Source organism: Cherax quadricarinatus, unplaced genomic scaffold (assembly GCF_038502225.1).
Source record: "Cherax quadricarinatus isolate ZL_2023a unplaced genomic scaffold, ASM3850222v1 Contig3451, whole genome shotgun sequence".
NCBI lineage: Eukaryota > Metazoa > Arthropoda > Malacostraca > Decapoda > Parastacidae > Cherax > Cherax quadricarinatus.
The window spans coordinates 2,494-25,960 of record NW_027198477.1 but is presented as its reverse complement, the minus strand read 5'-3'; the positions used below and the strand labels follow the sequence as shown (position 1 = coordinate 25,960).

The 23,467-nt window shown below is 35.5% G+C and overlaps 4 protein-coding genes across 4 annotated transcripts; all 4 read left to right on the top strand.

Annotated features, from left to right (window-relative positions):
• Nucleotides 1-1,871: 1,871 nt before the first annotated feature.
• LOC138852028 (cuticle protein 19-like) lies at nt 1,872-2,493 on the top strand. The gene is made up of 2 exons (XM_070081642.1): nt 1,872-2,003; nt 2,166-2,493. The coding sequence occupies exons 1-2, from the start codon at nt 1,935-1,937 to the stop codon at nt 2,412-2,414; spliced, it is 318 nt and encodes a 105-aa protein (XP_069937743.1). The 5' UTR covers nt 1,872-1,934; the 3' UTR covers nt 2,415-2,493.
• A 7,683-nt stretch (nt 2,494-10,176) lies between these two features.
• Nucleotides 10,177-10,758, top strand: LOC138852030 (cuticle protein 19-like). The gene is made up of 2 exons (XM_070081644.1): nt 10,177-10,274; nt 10,437-10,758. The coding sequence occupies exons 1-2, from the start codon at nt 10,206-10,208 to the stop codon at nt 10,683-10,685; spliced, it is 318 nt and encodes a 105-aa protein (XP_069937745.1). The 5' UTR covers nt 10,177-10,205; the 3' UTR covers nt 10,686-10,758.
• Nucleotides 10,759-15,919: 5,161 nt separating this feature from the next.
• LOC138852027 (cuticle protein 19-like) lies at nt 15,920-16,535 on the top strand. The gene is made up of 2 exons (XM_070081641.1): nt 15,920-16,042; nt 16,208-16,535. Exons 1-2 carry the CDS (start codon nt 15,974-15,976, stop codon nt 16,454-16,456), a joined length of 318 nt encoding a protein of 105 aa, XP_069937742.1. The 5' UTR covers nt 15,920-15,973; the 3' UTR covers nt 16,457-16,535.
• Nucleotides 16,536-20,972: 4,437 nt separating this feature from the next.
• LOC138852032 (cuticle protein 7-like) lies at nt 20,973-21,552 on the top strand. Its single transcript, XM_070081646.1, has 2 exons — nt 20,973-21,070; nt 21,231-21,552. Exons 1-2 carry the CDS (start codon nt 21,002-21,004, stop codon nt 21,477-21,479), a joined length of 318 nt encoding a protein of 105 aa, XP_069937747.1. The 5' UTR covers nt 20,973-21,001; the 3' UTR covers nt 21,480-21,552.
• The last annotated feature ends 1,915 nt before the right edge of the window (nt 21,553-23,467 follow it).

Genomic DNA, 23,467 nt, shown 5'->3' with positions numbered 1-23,467 from the left:
TAAATCTAAAAGGGTTATTTTGCACTTGGGAAATAGGAGACAAAATTTGATTAGAATAATACAAAAGTTTCAATTATGAGGTTGAAATATATGTATTGAGTGAAGGAAGATAAAGTAAGTCTGGATCCCAGAGTATATAAAGAGAACTCCGTTTCTGAATGAATGACAAAAACCGCGTCTTCTGGGTTGAGTGAGAGCTTAGTTCTTCATTATTATATCGTGATAGTTTATTGTAAAGCTGAGACATATTTTTAGTAACTCTCTTCTCATATTTTTTGTAACTTGTTCAAGACACTAAAAATATTCCAATATTTCCTCTCAGAATATGTATAAAATCCATGGACCAATTACTCACACTACTAAAGTATGAAATATATTATTTGCTTATACAGTTATACTTAAAAATCACGAATGTGGATCATATTCCTTTGGGTATTTATATGAAAACTCAAATAGAAAAAAACTGAGAGAAGATATTAAAGCATGAACATATTGTAACAGTGAAAATACTAGCAATGCCAGGAACCATTTGGAACTATACTGCAGAAACAAGCGACCGTTCCTTACTTCTCACCATTTGCCACCTGGAAACTACCTGGAGGTTCTGGTTGTCAACACCCCTATGGCCCGGTCACCTACCAGACCACTAGGTGGATCAGGGCCTGATTAAGAAGGTTGTTACTGCTGGCCACACACAGTCCGATATACGAACCATAACCTGGTTGATCGGGCACTAACTATAGGTATCTGTCCAGTTCTGTTATTATTCACCTTTATTTGTGATGGAGGTTGTTGAACAGTTTTGGGCGCCGTATACTGTGTAAGTTTTTTTACTTGCATGGGAAGTGATTCGTGTATGCAGATTTGGTGTATCTCTTAGGATTTAAAATGACCTTATTCACAACAGAATGTTTTGTTTTTCAGGATAAGAGGAGTTATCACTTTCATGTTTCAGTCAGAATATATAGACTTAACATTGTGTATATAAATTTAATATCAATGGTTAAACAACCTTTTCTATATTCCATATACTTGTGGAAAAAAATAAAAAATAAAGTTCATGTGATATTTCCGATTTACTCTGAAGATTAATATCATCAAAGATATTATTAAAAGCACAGATGATACTGATATGTGTACCTGATATAAGAATAATTAGATTAGGTTAGGAAAGGTTCGTCAGAAAACAGGACAAGTGTTTCCTGACACGGATCTTAGTCAGATGATGACCCGCCTTTAGATTTTTTGGTCATCTGACTGAGGCCTTCCGCTGGTTTACCGATCCACCCCTTTAAAAATTATGGTCACATTTATAACCATTTCTGGTTATACGAATAAATATATCCCTAAACTTATGATAATGCATAATATTAAAGTTACTTTTTCAAAGCTCTGTATTCGATATTAATAAAATTAATAAGAAAAATTACAATATTATTTTAATTATTACTTTTGTTATTTATTATTTTGTTATTCTAAGAAAATGCAGCAGAGTTAAAATATAATTGTATTGGGGACGACACAAGTAACTGTCAAGGTTGTGACGTCATGAACTTGGAGTGAGGCTCCTGGTATATAAGTCACTGGATTCATGCCGAAGCATCAGTCTCATCCCACTTAGTCACTAAACATGTTTCTCAAGGTATAGTGATAGTGTTATATTTACTGTACCCATGTGTAACGTATTAATATTTCAGTCTACAGAGTATTATTAAGCTCACATTTCTTACAGTGACAAAGAATAAAATAACATGAGGTGCTGGCGATTTTTCTGGCAATAATACTTGCAATTTTGCTGTCTAATTTTTAAACTCGTCGTCTTTTTCATTAATATAAATTTCTCTAAAAGTTCTTAATATAATGAAAAGGATTTTCTTATATAAAATTACGAACTTTGGCAGGTTGTTTTAGTGGCACTTTTTGTAGCAGGGACGATGTCCCACCCTCAGTCTCATCCCACCTATACGTCACCTACCCCAACATACGGCGTTCCTGGTCCTCAGGTAAATATCGTCCAAATTGGACAAGATTTTCTATATATTTTTGAAGCTATATTTAAAAAAAAGCTTAAGATGAGCATGATAATAAGATGTCATGATCCTGGCTATTTCCAAGAAAACAATATTCAGCACAGAAAACATAACACTTCTTTCTTCTTTTTTCAGGCTCCTGCTCGGTACGATTTCAATTGGACCGTCAAAGATGACCAGTCTGGTAACGACTACGGTCAACAAGAGTCTCGTGACGGCGACAACACCCATGGCTCTTATCACGTGCTTCTTCCCGATGGTCGTGTTGAAACTGTAGTCTACACTGTTAACGGTGACTCTGGCTACGTGGCTGAAGTGACTTACCAGGGCCAGGCCCAGCACCCAACACACCAGACCTACACTCCAGTTCCTGTCTATGGTTAAATGAACAGTGACATTGATATTATATTACATATTACAACTTATTCATGAAAGTTATGTAAATAAATATGCATCAATGAAATATATTTTACTTTTCCTGATATTTAAAAATATATGAAGTGTGCCAAAAAATTCATTTTACAATTGACGGAAGATATCAACTTTGTCAATAAGTTATATACTTCTTTATTATACTACAGTAAAAATATTGTAATCACAGCAGTCATGAAAGTGACACTTCTTGGCATTTATTTATTTGAAGAATAATTGTTTAGAGATCAAAAGGTACTTCATTAATCTGAAAACAATCAGTAGTACCATAAAGTAAGAAAAGTATCTAAATTATCAATGTGTAAACAACGAGTCATGGATACCTCTCAATTTATAATTTTTTAACACTTTCAGTTTCTGTCCAAAATATTTCAGTAAAGAAAAGATTTCTCTTATTTTTCCATTGCTAATTAATGTTAAACGTATTCATTAATCAGGGAAAAGATAATAAGAAACCAGTCCAGATACGTATAATACAAAATATGAAAACTAAACTTCTTTTTAAATGTTATATTTACTGAGACCAAAATAATGTAATTTAAAAACGTAATCTTTAGCATTAGCATTAATTAACCTATGAACTTAATATGAAATCCAAAATATTTTCTTCAAATTTTCCATCAATTAAATAAATGTTTTAAATGGCTTTGAAAATAACTATTGGAAAACAATAGTGTGTATCGCTAAATCTTGATGGTTCACTTTCTGTATCATACTTTTAGGTATTATTACATAGTGTATTGTAGAGAATATTTTAAAAAAAACGATCCATATATAATATCAGTTGCCGGGATTTGTTCTGAAATCGCATGCATACTAGATCTGAATAGTAGCCAGGACAGGACAGGAGCAGGAGAGGTGTGTACTTGTCAGTACGGGAAGTCGCCATGCTTAGGCGTTGGTGTAAGTAGGTGAGTTTTTTTTATTGTTTTTTTTTTTTTTTGTAAATTTATACCGAAGGTTATTTTATTGGTTTAAGTGCTCTCATGTAAGGCGCTAGTGTGCAGTGTTTCGGGAGAGTACTCGTACAGCCTGCAGAAAGGGGGGGCTGTCATGGAGCCTCCCTATTTATAAATGATAGTGTTTTACTCACTAGCAGCAGTGTGCTAGTGAGCTAATGTAAATAAGTAAAGGTGAGGGATTTTGATATGTAGTAGAGTAGGTTGTATGTTGTAAAGATAGAAAGTTGAAAGTGAACATAGAAAAGAGTAAGGTGATGAGGGTATCAAATGATCTAGATAATGAAAAATTGGATATCAAATTGGGGAGAAGGAGTATCGAAGAACTGAATGTTTTCAGATATTTGGAAGTTGATGTGTCAGCGGATGGATTTATGAAGGATCAGGTTAATCATAGAATTGATGAAGGAAAAAAGGCAAGTGGTGCATTGAGGTATATGTGGAGACAAAAAACGTTATGGAGACAAAGAAGGGAATGTATGAAAAAATAGTAGTACCTACATTCTTATATGGGTGTGAAGCTTGGGTTGTAAATGCTGCAGCGAGGAGGCGGTTGGGGGCAGTGGAGATGTCCTGTCTAAGGGCAATGTGTGGTGTAAATATTATGCAGAGAATTCGGAGTGTGGAAATTAGGAGAAGGTGTGGAGTTAATAAAAGTATTAGTCAGAGACCTGAAGAGGGTTTGTTGAGGTGGTTTGGTCATTTAGAGAGAATGGATCAAAGTAGAATGACATGGAGAGCGTATAAATCTGTAGGGGAAGGAAGGCGGGGTAGGGGTCGTCCTCGATAAGGTTGGAAGGAAGGGGTAAGGGAAGTTTTGTGGGCCAGGGGCTTGGACTTCCAGTAGGCGTGCGTGAGCGTGTTCGATAGGAGTGAATGGAGACGAATGGTATTTGGGACCTGACGAGCTGTTGGAGTGTGAGCAGGGTAATATTTAGTGAAGGGATTCAGGGAAACTGGTTATTTTTTATATAGCCGGACTTGAATCCTGGAAATGGGAAGTACAATGCCTGCACTCTGAAGGAGGGGTTTGGGATATTGGAAGTTTGGAGGGATATGTTGTGTATCTTTATACTTATATGCATCTAAACTGTTGTATTTCTGGGCACCTTTGCAAAAACATTCATTATGTGTGGGTGAGGAGAAAGTGTTGAATGATGAAAGTATTTTCTTTTTGGAGATTTTCTTTCTTTTTGGGTCACCCTGCCTCGGTGGCAGACGCCCGACTTGTTAAATATATATATATATATATATATATATATATATATATATATATATATATATATATATATATATATATATATATATACATTTTTTTTACCACCAAGGCAGGGTGGCCCGAGAAAGGAAAACTTTCATCGTTCACTCCATCACTGTCTTGCCAGAAGGGTGCTTTACACTACAGTTATAATACTGCAACATTACCACCACTCCTTCAGGACTCAAGTCCGGCCTGCCGGTTTCCCTGAATCCCTTCATAAATGTTACTTTGCTCACCCTCCAACATCACGTCAAGTATTAAAAACCTTTTGTCTCCATTCACTCTTATCAAATACGCTTATGCACGCTTGGTCAAAGTCCAAGCCCCTCGCACACTAAACCTCCTTTACCCCCTCCCTCCAACCCTTCTTAGGCCGACCCCTACCCCGCCTTCCCTCCACTACAGATTTATACACTCTCGAAGTCATTTTGTTTTGTTCCATACATGGCCGAACCACATCAATAACCCCTCCTCAGCCCTCTGGATAAGTTTTGGTAATCCCTCACCTCCTAATTTCCAAACTACGAATTTTCTGCATTATATTCACACCACACATTTCCCTCAGACATGACACCTCTACTGCTTACAGCATTCTTCTCGTTGCAACATTCACCACCCATGCTTCACACCCATACAAGAGTGTTGATAAAACTATACTCTCATACATTCCCCTCTTTGCTTCCAGGAGCAAAGTTCTTTCCTTTCACAGACTCCTAAGTGCACCACTCATCCTTTTCCCCTCATCAATTCAATGATTCATCTCATATATATATATATATATATATATATATATATATATATATATATATATATATATATATATATATATATATATATATATATATATATGTTTGTATAGGTGAGTTTTTGTGTCCTTGTAATAAATTTAGTATTGTCTCTACATTTAATATGAAGGTGCAAACTGGTCCTAGAGTGGTTTCTTTTTCTGTTTTAAAAGTATAAATGCCTTTAGACTAATCAGGTCGTATACCCATAGGATCCAGGACTTTTATTTACGTTAGGCAGTAAAAAAATGGAAAAAATATACTACAGGTTTTTTTGAACACAGATTGGGAACAATAAATCTAAAAGGGTTATTTTGCACTTGGGAAATAGGAGACAAAATTTGATTAGAATAATACAAAAGTTTCAATTATGAGGTTGAAATATATGTATTGAGTGAAGGAAGATAAAGTAAGTCTGGATCCCAATCAGAGTACATAAAGAGAACTCCGTTTCTGAATGAATGACTAAAAAAGCGCGTCTTCTGGGTTGAGTGAGAGCTTAGTTCTTCATTATTATATCGTGATAGTTTATTGTAAAGCTGAGACATATTTTTAGTAACTCTCTTCTCATATTTTTTGTAACTTGTTCAAGACACTAAAAATATTCCAATATTTCCTCTCAGAATATGTATAAAATCCATGGACCAATTACTCACACTACTAAAGTATGAAATATATTATTTGCTTATACAGTTATACTTAAAAATCACGAATGTGGATCATATTCCTTTGGGTATTTATATGAAAACTCAAATAGAAAAAAACTGAGAGAAGATATTAAAGCATGAACATATTGTAACAGTGAAAATACTAGCAATGCCAGGAACCATTTGGAACTATACTGCAGAAACAAGCGACCGTTCCTTACTTCTCACCATTTGCCACCTGGAAACTACCTGGAGGTTCTCTTTGTCAACACCCCTATGGCCCGGTCACCTACCAGACCACTAGGTGGATCAGGGCCTGATTAAGAAGGTTGTTACTGCTGGCCACACACAGTCCGATATACGAACCATAACCTGGTTGATCGGGCACTAACTATAGGTATCTGTCCAGTTCTGTTATTATTCACCTTTATTTGTGATGGAGGTTGTTGAACAGTTTTGGGCGCCGTATACTGTGTAAGTTTTTTTACTTGCATGGGAAGTGATTCGTGTATGCAGATTTGATGTATCTCTTAGGATTTAAAATGACCCTATTCACAACAGAATGTTTTGTTTTTCAGGATAAGAAGAGTTATCACTTTCATGTTTCAGTCAGAATATATAGACTTAACATTGTGTATATAAATTTAATATAAATAGTTAAACAACCTTTTCTATATTCCATATACTTGTGGAAAAAAATAAAAAATAAAGTTCATGTGATATTTCCGATTTACTCTGAAGATTAATATCATCAAAGATATTATTAAAAGCACAGATGATACTGATATGTGAACCTGATATAAGAATAATTAGATTAGGTTAGGAAAGGTTCGTCAGAATATCTGAGAGAGTTAGAGCAAAGGAAGGGGTTGCAGTAATGTTAAATGATCAGTTATGGAAGGAGAAAAGAGAATATGAATGTGTAAATTCAAGAATTATGTGGATTAAAGTAAAGGTTGGATGCGAGAAGTGGGTCATAATAAGCGTGTATGCACCTGGAGAAGAGAGGAATGCAGAGGAGAGAGAGAGATTTTGGGAGATGTTAAGTGAATGTATAGGAGCCTTTGAACCAAGTGAGAGAGTAATTGTGGTAGGGGACCTGAATGCTAAAGTAGGAGAAACTTTTAGAGAGGGTGTGGTAGGTAAGTTTGGGGTGCCAGGTGTAAATGATAATGGGAGCCCTTTGATTGAACTTTGTATAGAAAGGGGTTTAGTTATAGGTAATACATATTTTAAGAAAAAGAGGATAAATAAGTATACACGATATGATGTAGGGCGAAATGACAGTAGTTTGTTGGATTATGTATTGGTAGATAAAAGACTGTTGAGTAGACTTCAGGATGTACATGTTTATAGAGGGGCCACAGATATATCAGATCACTTTCTAGTTGTAGCTACACTGAGAGTAAAAGGTAGATGGGATACAAGGAGAATAGAAGCATCAGGGAAGAGAGAGGTGAAGGTTTATAAACTAAAAGAGGAGGCAGTTAGGGTAAGATATAAACAGCTATTGGAGGATAGATGGGCTAATGAGAGCATAGGCAATGGGGTCGAAGAGGTATGGGGTAGGTTTAAAAATGTAGTGTTAGAGTGTTCAGCAGAAGTTTGTGGTTACAGGAAAGTGGGTGCAGGAGGGAAGAGGAGTGATTGGTGGAATGATGATGTAAAGAGAGTAGTAAGGGAGAAAAAGTTAGCATATGAGAAGTTTTTACAAAGTAGAAGTGATGCAAGGAGGGAAGAGTATATGGAGAAAAAGAGAGAGGTTAAGAGAGTGGTGAAGCAATGTAAAAAGAGAGCAAATGAGAGAGTGGGTGAGATGTTATCAACAAATTTTGTTGAAAATAAGAAAAAGTTTTGGAGTGAGATTAACAAGTTAAGAAAGCCTAGAGAACAAATGGATTTGTCAGTTAAAAATAGGAGAGGAGAGTTATTAAATGGAGAGTTAGAGGTATTGGGAAGATGGAGGGAATATTTTGAGGAATTGTTAAATGTTGATGAAGATAGGGAAGCTGTGATTTCGTGTATAGGGCAAGGAGGAATAACATCTTGTAGGAGTGAGGAAGAGCCAGTTGTGAGTGTGGGGGAAGTTCGTGAGGCAGTAGGTAAAATGAAAGGGGGTAAGGCAGCCGGGATTGATGGGATAAAGATAGAAATGTTAAAAGCAGGTGGGGATATAGTTTTGGAGTGGTTGGTGCAATTATTTAATAAATGTATGGAAGAGGGTAAGGTACCTAGGGATTGGCAGAGAGCATGCATAGTTCCTTTGTATAAAGGCAAAGGGGATAAAAGAGAGTGCAAAAATTATAGGGGGATAAGTCTGTTGAGTGTACCTGGTAAAGTGTATGGTAGAGTTATAATTGAAAGAATTAAGAGTAAGACGGAGAATAGGATAGCAGATGAACAAGGAGGCTTTAGGAAAGGTAGGGGGTGTGTGGACCAGGTGTTTACAGTGAAACATATAAGTGAACAGTATTTAGATAAGGCTAAAGAGGTCTTTGTGGCATTTATGGATTTGGAAAAGGCGTATGACAGGGTGGATAGGGGGGCAATGTGGCAGATGTTGCAAGTGTATGGTGTAGGAGGTAGGTTACTGAAAGCAGTGAAGAGTTTTTACGAGGATAGTGAGGCTCAAGTTAGAGTATGTAGGAAAGAGGGAAATTTTTTCCCAGTAAAAGTAGGCCTTAGACAAGGATGTGTGATGTCACCGTGGTTGTTTAATATATTTATAGATGGGGTTGTAAGAGAAGTAAATGCGAGGGTCTTGGCAAGAGGCGTGGAGTTAAAAGATAAAGAATCACACACAAAGTGGGAGTTGTCACAGCTGCTCTTTGCTGATGACACTGTGCTCTTGGGAGATTCTGAAGAGAAGCTGCAGAGATTGGTGGATGAATTTGGTAGGGTGTGCAAAAGAAGAAAATTAAAGGTGAATACAGGAAAGAGTAAGGTTATGAGGATAACAAAAAGATTAGGTGATGAAAGATTGAATATCAGATTGGAGGGAGAGAGTATGGAGGAGGTGAACGTATTCAGATATTTGGGAGTGGACGTGTCAGCGGATGGGTCTATGAAAGATGAGGTGAATCATAGAATTGATGAGGGAAAAAGAGTGAGTGGTGCACTTAGGAGTCTGTGGAGACAAAGAACTTTGTCCTTGGAGGCAAAGAGGGGAATGTATGAGAGTATAGTTTTACCAACGCTCTTATATGGGTGTGAAGCGTGGGTGATGAATGTTGCAGCGAGGAGAAGGCTGGAGGCAGTGGAGATGTCATGTCTGAGGGCAATGTGTGGTGTGAATATAATGCAGAGAATTCGTAGTTTGGAAGTTAGGAGGAGGTGCGGGATTACCAAAACTGTTGTCCAGAGGGCTGAGGAAGGGTTGTTGAGGTGGTTCGGACATGTAGAGAGAATGGAGCGAAACAGAATGACTTCAAGAGTGTATCAGTCTGTAGTGGAAGGAAGGCGGGGTAGGGGTCGGCCTAGGAAGGGTTGGAGGGAGGGGGTAAAGGAGGTTTTGTGTGCGAGGGGCTTGGACTTCCAGCAGGCATGCGTGAGCGTGTTTGATAGGAGTGAATGGAGACAAATGGTTTTTAATACTTGACGTGCTGTTGGAGTGTGAGCAAAGTAACATTTATGAAGGGATTCAGGGAAACCGGCAGGCCGGACTTGAGTCCTGGAGATGGGAAGTACAGTGCCTGCACTCTGAAGGAGGGGTGTTAATGTTGCAGTTTAAAAACTGTAGTGTAAAGCACCCTTCTGGCAAGACAGTGATGGAGTGAATGATGGTGAAAGTTTTTCTTTTTCGGGCCACCCTGCCTTGGTGGGAATCGGCCAGTGTGATAATAATAATATTTCAGTCTACAGAGTATTATTATGCTCACATTTCTTACAGTGACAAAGAATAAAATAACATGAGGTGCTGGCGATTTTTCTGGCAATAATACTTGCAGTTTTGCTGTCTAATTTTTAAACTCGTCGTCTTTTTCATTAATATAAATTTCTCTAAAAGTTCTTAATATAATGAAAAGGATTTTCTTATATAAAATTACGAACTTTGGCAGGTTGTTTTAGTGGCACTTTTTGTAGCAGGGACGATGTCCCACCCTCAGTCTCATCCCACCTATACGTCACCTACCCCAACATACGGCGTTCCTGGTCCTCAGGTAAATATCGTCCAAATTGGACAAGATTTTCTATATATTTTTGAAGCTATATTTAAAAAAAGGCTTAAGATGAGCATGATAATAAGATGTCATGATCCTGGCTATTTCCAAGAAAACAATATTCAGCACAGAAAACATAACACTTCTTTCTTCTTTTTTCAGGCTCCTGCTCGGTACGATTTCAATTGGACCGTCAAAGATGACCAGTCTGGTAACGACTACGGTCAACAAGAGTCTCGTGACGGCGACAACACCCATGGCTCTTATCACGTGCTTCTTCCCGATGGTCGTGTTGAAACTGTAGTCTACACTGTTAACGGTGACTCTGGCTACGTGGCTGAAGTGACTTACCAGGGCCAGGCCCAGCACCCAACGCACCAGACCTACACTCCAGTTCCTGTCTATGGTTAAATGAACAGTGACATTGATATTATATTACATATTACAACTTATTCATGAAAGTTATGTAAATAAATATGCATCAATGAAATATATTTTACTTTTCCTGATATTTAAAAATATATGAAGTGTGCCAAAAAATTTCATTTTACAATTGACGGAAGATATCAACTTTGTCAATAAGCTATATACTTCTTTATTATACTACAGTAAAAATATTGTAATCACAGCAGTCATGAAAGTGACACTTCTTGGCATTTATTTGTTTGGAGAATAATTGTTTAGAGATCAAAAGGTACTTCATTAATCTGAAAACAATCAGTAGTACCATAAAGTAAGAAAAGTATCTGAATTATCAATGTGTAAACAACGAGTCATGGATACCTCTCAATTTATAATTTTTTAACACTTTCAGTTTCTGTCCAAAATATTTCAGTAAAGAAAAGATTTCTCTTATTTTTCCATTGCTAATTAATGTTAAACGTATTCATTAATCAGGGAAAAGATAATAAGAAACCAGTCCAGATACGTATAATACAAAATATGAAAACTAAACTTCTTTTTAAATGTTATATTTACTGAGACCAAAATAATGTAATTTAAAAACGTAATCTTTAGCATTAGCATTAATTAACCTATGAACTTAATATGAAATCCAAAATATTTTCTTCAAATTTTCCATCAATTAAATAAATGTTTTAAATGCCTTTGAAAATAACTATTGGAAAACAATAGTGTGTATCGCTAAATCTTGATGGTTCACTTTCTGAATCATACTTTTAGGTATTATTACATAGTGTATTGTAGAGAATATTTTAAAAAAAACGATCCATATATAATATCAGTTGCCGGGATTTGTTCTGAAATCGCATGCATACTAGATCTGAATAGTAGCCAGGACAGGACAGGAGCAGGAGAGGTGTGTACTTGTCAGTACGGGAAGTCGCCATGCTTAGGCGTTGGTGTAAGTAGGTGAGTTTTTTTTTATTGTTTTTTTTTTTTTTTGTAAATTTATACCGAAGGTTATTTTATTGGTTTAAGTGCTCTCATGTAAGGCCCTAGTGTGCAGTGTTTCGGGAGAGTACTCGTACAGCCTGCAGAAAGGGGGGGCTGTCATGGAGCCTCCCTATTTATAAATGATAGTGTTTTACTCACTAGCAGCAGTGTGCTAGTGAGCTAATGTAAATAAGTAAAGGTGAGGGATTTTGATATGTAGTAGAGTAGGTTGTATGTTGTAAAGATAGAAAGTTGAAAGTGAACATAGAAAAGAGTAAGGTGATGAGGGTATCAAATGATCTAGATAATGAAAAATTGGATATCAAATTGGGGAGAAGGAGTATCGAAGAACTGAATGTTTTCAGATATTTGGAAGTTGATGTGTCAGCGGATGGATTTATGAAGGATCAGGTTAATCATAGAATTGATGAAGGAAAAAAGGCAAGTGGTGCATTGAGGTATATGTGGAGACAAAAAACGTTATGGAGACAAAGAAGGGAATGTATGAAAAAATAGTAGTACCTACATTCTTATATGGGTGTGAAGCTTGGGTTGTAAATGCTGCAGCGAGGAGGCGGTTGGGGGCAGTGGAGATGTCCTGTCTAAGGGCAATGTGTGGTGTAAATATTATGCAGAGAATTCGGAGTGTGGAAATTAGGAGAAGGTGTGGAGTTAATAAAAGTATTACTCAGAGACCTGAAGAGGGTTTGTTGAGGTGGTTTGGTCATTTAGAGAGAATGGATCAAAGTAGAATGACATGGAGAGCGTATAAATCTGTAGGGGAAGGAAGGCGGGGTAGGGGTCGTCCTCGATAAGGTTGGAAGGAAGGGGTAAGGGAAGTTTTGTGGGCCAGGGGCTTGGACTTCCAGTAGGCGTGCGTGAGTGTGTTCGATAGGAGTGAATGGAGACGAATGGTATTTGGGACCTGACGAGCTGTTGGAGTGTGAGCAGGGTAATATTTAGTGAAGGGATTCAGGGAAACTGGTTATTTTTTATATAGCCGGACTTGAGTCCTGGAAATGGGAAGTACAATGCCTGCACTCTGAAGGAGGGGTTTGGGATATTGGAAGTTTGGAGGGATATGTTGTGTATCTTTATACTTATATGCATCTAAACTGTTGTATTTCTGGGCACCTTTGCAAAAACATTCATTATGTGTGGGTGAGGAGAAAGTGTTGAATGATGAAAGTATTTTCTTTTTGGAGATTTTCTTTCTTTTTGGGTCACCCTGCCTCGGTGGCAGACGCCCGACTTGTTAAATATATATATATATATATATATATATATATATATATATATATATATATATATATATATATATATATATATATATATTATACATTTTTTTTTACCACCAAGGCAGGGTGGCCCGAGAAAGGAAAACTTTCATCGTTCACTCCATCACTGTCTTGCCAGAAGGGTGCTTTACACTACATTACATTACCACCACTCCTTCAGGACTCAAGTCCGGCCTGCCGGTTTCCCTGAATCCCTTCATAAATGTTACTTTGCTCACCCTCCAACATCACGTCAAGTATTAAAAACCTTTTGTCTCCATTCACTCTTATCAAATACGCTTATGCACGCTTGCTCAAAGTCCAAGCCCCTCGCACACTAAACCTCCTTTACCCCCTCCCTCCAACCCTTCTTGGCCGACCCCTACCCCGCCTTCCCTCCACTACAGATTTATACACTCTCGAAGTCATTTTGTTTTGTTCCATACATGGCCGAACCACATCAATAACCCCTCCTCAGCCCTCTGGATAAGTTTTGGTAATCCCTCACCTCCTAATTTCCAAACTACGAATTTTCTGCTTTATATTCACACCACACATTTCCCTCAGACATGACACCTCTACTGCTTACAGCATTCTTCTCGTTGCAACATTCACCACCCATGCTTCACACCCATACAAGAGTGTTGATAAAACTATACTCTCATACATTCCCCTCTTTGCTTCCAGGAGCAAAGTTCTTTCCTTTCACAGACTCCTAAGTGCACCACTCATCCTTTTCCCCTCATCAATTCAATGATTCATCTCATATATATATATATATATATATATATATATATATATATATATATATATATATATATATATATATATATATATATATATATATATATGTTTGTATAGGTGAGTTTTTGTGTCCTTGTAAAAAATTTAGTATTGTCTCTACATTTAATATGAAGGTGCAAACTGGTCCTAGAGTGGTTTCTTTTTCTGTTTTAAAAGTATAAATGCCTTTAGACTAATCAGGTCGTATACCCATAGGATCCAGGACTTTTATTTACGTTAGGCAGTAAAAAAAATGGAAAAAATATACTACAGGTTTTTTTGAACACAGATTGGGAACAATAAATCTAAAAGGGTTATTTTGCACTTGGGAAATAGGAGACAAAATTTGATTAGAATAATACAAAAGTTTCAATTATGAGGTTGAAATATATGTATTGAGTGAAGGAAGATAAAGTAAGTCTGGATCCCAATCAGAGTACATAAAGAGAACTCCGTTTCTGAATGAATGACTAAAAAAGCGCGTCTTCTGGGTTGAGTGAGAGCTTAGTTCTTCATTATTATATCGTGATAGTTTATTGTAAAGCTGAGACATATTTTTAGTAACTCTCTTCTCATATTTTTTGTAACTTGTTCAAGACACTAAAAATATTCCAATATTTCCTCTCAGAATATGTATAAAATCCATGGACCAATTACTCACACTACTAAAGTATGAAATATATTATTTGCTTATACAGTTATACTTAAAAATCACGAATGTGGATCATATTCCTTTGGGTATTTATATGAAAACTCAAATAGAAAAAAACTGAGAGAAGATATTAAAGCATGAACATATTGTAACAGTGAAAATACTAGCAATGCCAGGAACCATTTGGAACTATAATGCAGAAACAAGCGACCGTTCCTTACTTTTCACCCTTTGCCACCTGGAATCTACCTGGAGGCTCTGGTGGTCAACACCCCTATGGCCCGGTCACCTACCAGACCACTAGGTGGATCAGGGCCTGATTAAGAAGGTTGTTACTGCTGGCCACACACAGTCCGATATACGAACCATAACCTGGTTGATCGGGCACTAACTATAAGTATCTGTCCAGTTCTGTTATTAATCACCTTTATTTGTGATGGAGGTTGTTGAACAGTTTTGGGCGCCGTATACTTACTGTGTAAGATTTTTTACTCTCATGGGAAGCGATTCGTGTATGTAGATTTGGTGTATCTCTTAGGATTTAAAATGACCTTATTCACAACAGAATGTTTTGTTTTTCAGGATAAGAGGAATTATCACTTTCATGTTTCAGTCAGAATATATAGACTTAACATCGTGTATATAAATTTAATATAAATAGTTAAACAACCTTTTCTATATTCCATATACTTGTGGAAAAAAATAAAAAATAAAGCTCATGTGATATTTCCGATTTACTCTGAAGAATAATATCATCAAAGATATTGTTACAAGCACAGATGATACTGATATGTGAACCTGATATAAGAATAATTAGATTAGGTTAGGTAAGGTTCGTCAGAAAACAGGACAAGTGTTTCCTGATGCGGGTCTTAGTCAGATGATGACCCGCCTTTAGAGCTTTTGGTCATCTGACCGAGGCCTTCCGCTGGCTTACCGATTCACCCCTTTAAAAATTATGGTCATATTTATAACCATTTCTAGTTATAAGAATAAATATATCCCTAAACTTATGATAATGCATAATATTAAAGTTGCTTTTTCGAAGCTCTATATTCGATACTAATAAAATTAATAAGAAAAATTACAATATTATTTAAATTATTACTTTTGTTATTTATTATTTTGTTATTCTAATAAAATGCAGCAGAGTTAAAATATAATTGTATTGGGGACGACACAAGTAACTGTCAAGGTTGTGACGTCATGTACTTGGAGTGAGGCTCCTGGTATAAAAGTCACTGGATTCATGCCGAAGCATCAGTCTCATCCCACTTAGTCACTAAACATGTTTCTCAAGGTATAGTGACAGTGTTATATTTACTGTACCCATGTGTAACGTATTAATATTTCAGTCTACAGAGTATTATTAAGCTCACATCTTTTACAGTGACAAAGAATAAAATAACATGAGGTGCTGGCGATTTTTCTGGCAATAACACTTGCAATTTTGCTGTCTAATTTTTAAACTCGTCGTCTTTTTCATTAATATAAATTTCTCTAAAAGTTCTTAATATAATGAAAAGGATTTTCTTACATATAATTACGAACTTTGGCAGGTTGTTTTAGTGGCACTTTTTGTAGCAGGGACGATGTCCCACCCTCAGTCTCATCCCACCTATACGTCACCTACCCCAACATACGGCGTTCCTGGTCCTCAGGTAAATATCGTCCAAATTGGACAAGATTTTCTATATATTTTTGAAGCTATATTTAAAAAAAAAAAGCTTAAGATGAGCATGATAATAAGATGTCATGATCCTGGCTATTTCCAAGAAAACAATATTCAGCACAGAAAACATAACACTTCTTTCTTCTTTTTTCAGGCTCCTGCTCGGTACGATTTCAATTGGACCGTCAAAGATGACCAGTCTGGTAACGACTACGGTCAACAAGAGTCTCGTGACGGCGACAACACCCATGGCTCTTATCACGTGCTTCTTCCCGATGGTCGTGTTGAAACTGTAGTCTACACTGTTAACGGTGACTCTGGCTACGTGGCTGAAGTGACTTACCAGGGCCAGGCCCAGCACCCAACACACCAGACCTACACTCCAGTTCCTGTCTATGGTTAAATGAACAGTGACATTGATATTATATTACATATTACAACTTATTCATGAAAGTTATGTAAATAAATATGCATCAATGAAATATATTTTACTTTTCCTGATATTTAAAAATATATGAAGTGTGCCAAAAAATTCATTTTACAATTGACGGAAGATATCAACTTTGTCAATAAGTTATATACTTCTTTATTATACTACAGTAAAAATATTGTAATCACAGCAGTCATGAAAGTGACACTTCTTGGCATTTATTTGTTTGGAGACTAATTGTTTAAAGAGATCAAAAGGTACTTCATTAATCTGAAAACAATCAGTAGTACCATAAAGTAAGAACTGAAATACGTTAATCTTCAAGATAGAAAAGTATGTAAACTATCAATGTGTAAACAACGAGTCATGAATACCTCTCAATTCATAATTTTTTTAACACTTTCAGTTCGGTTCCAATATTGCAGTAAAGAAAAAATTTCTCTTATTTTTCCATTGCTAATTAATGTTCAAACGTATTCATTAATCAGGTAAAAGATAATAAGAAACCAGTCCAGATACGTTATTATATAATACAAAATATGAAAACTAAACTGCTTTTTAAATGTTATATTTACTGAGACCAAAATAATGTAATTTCAAAACGTAATCTTCAGCATTAGCATAAATTACCCAAAGAACTTAATATGAAATCCAAAATATTTTCTTCAAATTTTCCATAAATAATATAAATGTTTTAAATGCCTTTGAAAAGAACTATTGGAAAACAATAGTGTGTATCGCTAAATCTTGATGGTTCACTTTCTGAATCATAATTTTATGTATTATTACATAGTGTAATGTAGAGAATATTATATAAAAAACGATCCATATATAATATCAGTTGCCGGGATTTGTTCTGAAATGGCACGCATACTAGACCTGAATAGTAGCCAGGACAGGACAGGAGCAGGAGAGGTGTGTGTTTGTCAGTACGAGAAGTAGCCATGGTCAGGCGTTGGTTTAAGTAGGTTTTTTTTTTTTTGAAGGATGAGGTTAATCATAGAATTGATGAAAGGCAAGTGGTATTGAGTATATACCGTTATGGAGGCAAAGAAGGGAATGTATGAAAGTATAGTAGTACTCTTATATGGTACACTCTTATATGGGTGTGAAGCTTGGGTTGTAAATGCTGCAGCGAGGCGGTTGGAGGCAGTGGAGATGTCCTGTCTAAGGGTAATGTGTGGTGTAAATATTATGCAGAAAATTCGGAGTGTGGAAATTAGGAGAAGGTGTGGAGTTAATAAAAGTATTAGAGGGCTGAAGAGGGGTTGTTGAGGTGGTTTGGTCATTTAGAGAGAATGGATCAAAGTAGAATGACATGGAGAGCGTATAAATCTGTAGGGGAAGGAAGGCGGGGTAGGGGTCGTCCTCGAAAAGGTTGGAAGGAAGGGGTAAGGGAGGTTTTGTGGGCAAGGGGCTTGGACTTCCATCAGGCGTGCGTGAGCGTGTTCGATAGGAGTGAATGGAGACGAATGGTATTTGGGACCTGACGAGCTGTTGGAGTGTGAGCAGGGTAATATTTAGTGAAGGGATTCAGGGAAACTGGTTATTTTTATATAGCCAGACTTCAGTCCTGGAAATGGGAAGTACAATGCCTGCACTCTGAAGGAGGGGTTTGGGATATTGGCAGTTTGGAGGGATATGTTGTGTATCTTTATACGTATATGCTTCTAAACTGTTGTATTCTGAGCACCTCTGCAAAAACAGTGATTATGTGTGAGTGAGGTGAAAGTGTTGAATGATGAAAGTATTTTCTTTTTGGGGATTTTCTTTCTTTTTGGGTCACCCTGCCTCGTTGGGAGACTGCTGACTTGTTTAAATATATATATATATATATATATATATATATATATATATATATATATATATATATATATATATATATATATATATATATATATATATATATATATATATATATATATATATATATATATATATATATATATATACATATATACATATATATATATATATATATGTATTATATATATATACATATATGTATTATATATATATATATATATATATATATATATATATACATTAACTATACTCTCATACATTCCCCTCTTTGCTTCCAGGAGCAAAGTTCTTTCCTTTCACAGACTCCTAAGTGCACCACTCATCCTTTTCCCCTCATCAATTCAATGATTCATCTTATATATATATATATATATATATATATATATATATATATATATATATATATATATATATATATATATATATATATATATATATATATACATATATATATATATATATTTATATATTTATATATATATATATATATTTATATGTATATATATATATATATATATATATATACATATATATATATATATGTTTGTATAGGTGAGTTTTTGTGTCCTTGTAATAAATTTAGTATTGTCTCTACATTTAATATGAAGGTGCAAACTGGTCCTAGAGTGGTTTCTTTTTCTGTTTTAAAAGTATAAATGCCTTTAGACTAATCAGGTCGTATACCCATAGGATCCAGGACTTTTATTTACGTTAGGCAGTAAAACAAATGGAAAAAATATACTACAGGTTTTTTTGAACACAGATTGGGAACACTAATTCTAAAAGGGTTGTTTTGCACTTGGGAAATAGGAGACAAAATTTGATTAGAATAATACAAAAGTTTTAATTATGAGGTTGAAATATATGTATTGAGTGAAGGAAGATAAAGTAAGTCTGGATCCCAATCAGAGTACATAAAGAGAACTCCGTTTCTGAATGAATGACAAAAACCGCGTCTTCTGGGTTGAGTGAGAGCTTAGTTCTTCATTATTATATCGTGATAGTTTATTGTAAAGCTGAGACATATTTTTAGTAACTCTCTTCTCATATTTTTTGTAGCTTGTTCAAGACACTAAAAATATTCCAATATTTCCTCTCAGAATATGTATAAAATCCATGGACCAATTACTCACACTACTAAAGTATGAAATATATTATTTGCTTATACAGTTATACTTAAAAATCACGAATGTGGATCATATTCCTTTGGGTATTTATATGAAAACTCAAATAGAAAAAAACTGAGAGAAGATATTAAAGCATGAACATATTGTAACAGTGAAAATACTAGCAATGCCAGGAACCATTTGGAACTATACTGCAGAAACAAGCGACCGTTCCTTACTTCTCACCATTTGCCACCTGGAAACTACCTGGAGGTTCTGGTTGTCAACACCCCTATGGCCCGGTCACCTACCAGACCACTAGGTGGATCAGGGCCTGATTAAGAAGGTTGTTACTGCTGGCCACACACAGTCCGATATACGAACCATAACCTGGTTGATCGGGCACTAACTATAGGTATCTGTCCAGTTCTGTTATCATTCACCTTTATTTGTGATGGAGGTTGTTGAACAGTTTTGGGCGCCGTATACTGTGTAATTTTTTTACTTGCATGGGAAGTGATTCGTGTATGCAGATTTGGTGTATCTCTTAGGATTTAAAATGACCTTATTCACAACAGAATGTTTTGTTTTTCAGGATAAGAATAGTTATCACTTTCATGTTTCAGTCAGAATATATAGACTTAACATTGTGTATATAAATTTAATATAAATAGTTAAACAACCTTTTCTATATTCCATATACTTGTGGAAAAAAAATAAAAAATAAAGTTCATGTGATATTTCCGATTTACTCTGAAGATTAATATCATCAAAGATATTATTAAAAGCACAGATGATACTGATATGTGAACCTGATATAAGAATAATTAGATTAGGTTAGGTAAGGTTCGTCAGAAAACAGGACAAGTGTTTCCTGACACGGATCTTAGTCAGATGATGACCCGCCTTTAGATTTTTTGGTCATCTGACTGAGGCCTTCCGCTGGTTTACCGATCCACCCCTTTAAAAATTATGGTCACATTTATAATCATTTCTGGTTATACGAATAAATATATCCCTAAACTTATGATAATGCATAATATTAAAGTTACTTTTTCAAAGCTCTGTATTCGATATTAATAAAATTAATAAGAAAAATTACAATATTATTTTAATTATTACTTTTGTTATTTATTATTTTGTTATTCTAAGAAAATGCAGCAGAGTTAAAATATAATTGTATTGGGGACGACACAAGTAACTGTCAAGGTTGTGACGTCATGAACTTGGAGTGAGGCTCCTGGTATGTAAGTCACTGTATTCATGCCGAAGCATCAGTCTCATCCCACTTAGTCACTAAACATGTTTCTCAAGGTATAGTGATAGTGTTATATTTACTGTACCCATGTGTAACGTATTAATATTTCAGTCTACAGAGTATTATTAAACTCACATCTCTTACAGTGACAAAGAATAAAATAATATGAGGTGCTGGCGATTTTTCTGGCAATAATACTTGCAATTTTGCTGTCTAAATTTTTAAACTCGTCGTCTTTTTCATTAATATAAATTTCTCTAAAAGTTCTTAATATAATGAAAAGGTTTTTTTATTTAAAATTACGAACTTTGGCAGGTTGTTTTAGTGGCACTTTTTGTAGCAGGGACGATGTCCCACCCTCAGTCTCATCCCACCTATACGTCACCTACCCCAACATACGGCGTTCCTGGTCCTCAGGTAATTATCGTTCAAATTGGATAAGATTTTCTATATATTTTTGAAGCTATATTTAAAAAAAAAAAGCTTAACATCAGCATGATAATAATTTATGTCATTATCCTGGCTATTTCCAAGGAAACAATATCCAGCACAGAAAACATAACACTTCTTTTTTAAGGCTCCTGCTCAGTACGACTTCAACTGGACCGTCAAAGACGACCAGTCAGGTAACGACTACGGTCAACAAGAGTCTCGTGACGGCGACAACACCCATGGCTCTTATCACGTGCTTCTTCCCGATGGTCGTGTTGAAAATGTAGTCTACACTGTTAATGGTGACTCTGGTTTCGTGGCTGAAGTGACTTACCAGGGCCAGGCCCAGCACCCAACACACCAGACCTACACTGCAGCTCCTGTCTATGGTTAATTGAACTGTGACTTTGATATTATGTTATATATTACAACTTATTCAAGAAAGCTATGTAAATAAATGTGCAACAGTGAAATGTAATTTACTATTCCTGATATTTAAAAAGCATTAAGTGCAATAAATTCATATTACGAAAGACGGAAGATATTTGAAAGAATAAAATTTGTCACTCCAACAGCAGCAATAAAAATAAGACTTCTTGATAGTATTTAATTATATTTGGAGACTAATTGTTTAAAGAGTCTGTAAAGTACTTCGTTAATTTGAAAGACAATCTGTAGTACCATAAAATAACCAGAATACACTAATCTTTAAGATAGAAAAGTATGTAAACTATCTATGTGTAAACGAATGATACGAATCCTGGAATCATCGTTGTTCACAAGACTTCATAACTCTCACTAATTAATTCCTTAGTGATGACACACACTATCAACTTCATGATGACTGGTATTTACTTAAATATCTGATGACAGAACAATGATGGGATGTGGAACGCCCCAGAGCACGATTTTTTCCCATAGTGTTTTTTTTTTTTTTTTTCATACTACAGTATAGGTAGGAAACTGCGTTTCTCGAGGATATTTTTTTGACTTGAAGTTAATAAAAGATGATTATTTAATAATCTTATATATATATATATATATATATATATATATATATATATATATATATATATATATATGTATATATATATATATATATATATGGCCCCTTGGGGCGGGGATGGCAGACCAGAGAGGCCTAGCTTGTGGCTAGGTCTGTGGACAGTTAGTCCCAAAGATGAGGAGGTAGTTGTGCCTCCTCCCATGGGAGACTTAGGTCTCAGATACTCCCTAAAGAGGGATCCATGGCCGGGCCACCACTTGGAAAAGGCCCGGGCCGGGAGAATACCGGCGAATCTTTAATAATAATAATAATAAATAAAACGAATGTAAGAATTCAGTGGAGAAATGAGGAACGAACTCGTTTTTAGGTGGTCTTACGAGAGCTAATCCAACAGTCCATGACTGCTTCACAAAAAGTTATCATGGCTGCTGGATGGGAATCTTGGTAATCCCCCTTATGTATGTTGGGAGGCAGTTGACCAGGCTTGGGCCCCTGACACTTATTGTGCTGTCTTTTATCAGACGCTAATGACTGCATGTCATTAACCTCTGAAAATTTTCCTGAAAAAGCTAGTCTCTCGTTTTGTAAAAATAATCCAAAATATCGAAAGTTTACGAAATGTAATATATTTTAATTTTAAGAATATGTATAAAAAAAAGATGGACTCTTAGGGAAAGTGGAATATTCAAATGGCTTCAGGAAGAAATTCAATTATTTTTCCTTGAGGCCTTTTATCCACTTCTTCGAGGCTATAGGTCCCACAATTTTCCATATAAGGGAAAAAAAGATAAAATACATTTATTTGTCTGATCTGAGGAGGAAAATGAGGAGGTGAAGCAGTTAACGTGGCAGACCTCTGGTTATATTACCTTGTCTAAGTTGGTGTAAATTATCGAGAGGATTAACATTCATCTCGTTTACGTAAACAAACATGATAAACAGAATAATTTCAAGGCTCGAAGCTGTATTTTGTTACATTTACCCGGAGACATCACCACAATTATTCTGTGATGCCGCTAACAACTTTCTATTTAAAAATACATGACATTGGAATGTGAAGTTTGTTTTAGTTATTGGTACAATAAATTCTAAGTTTTTCAAGTTGATAATGAACTTCTGAACTTTTCCAACATGACTTCCCATAATGTTCACTTCAATTAAACACTAATGATGAGCCTTCGATAACTATTTACAATTTCCAGCTGATTAAAATATTAACTTAGCCAGTAAATAGGATGAAAAAATGTTTGCAAATTATTTATTGATAACATTGGAACCAACATCGTCAAATATTTACAACAATGATTCTGTCATTGTTAAAAGTTTTATTGGATTTCTGAAAAAGTTCATTGTAAATATGATATACTACAAAGTGG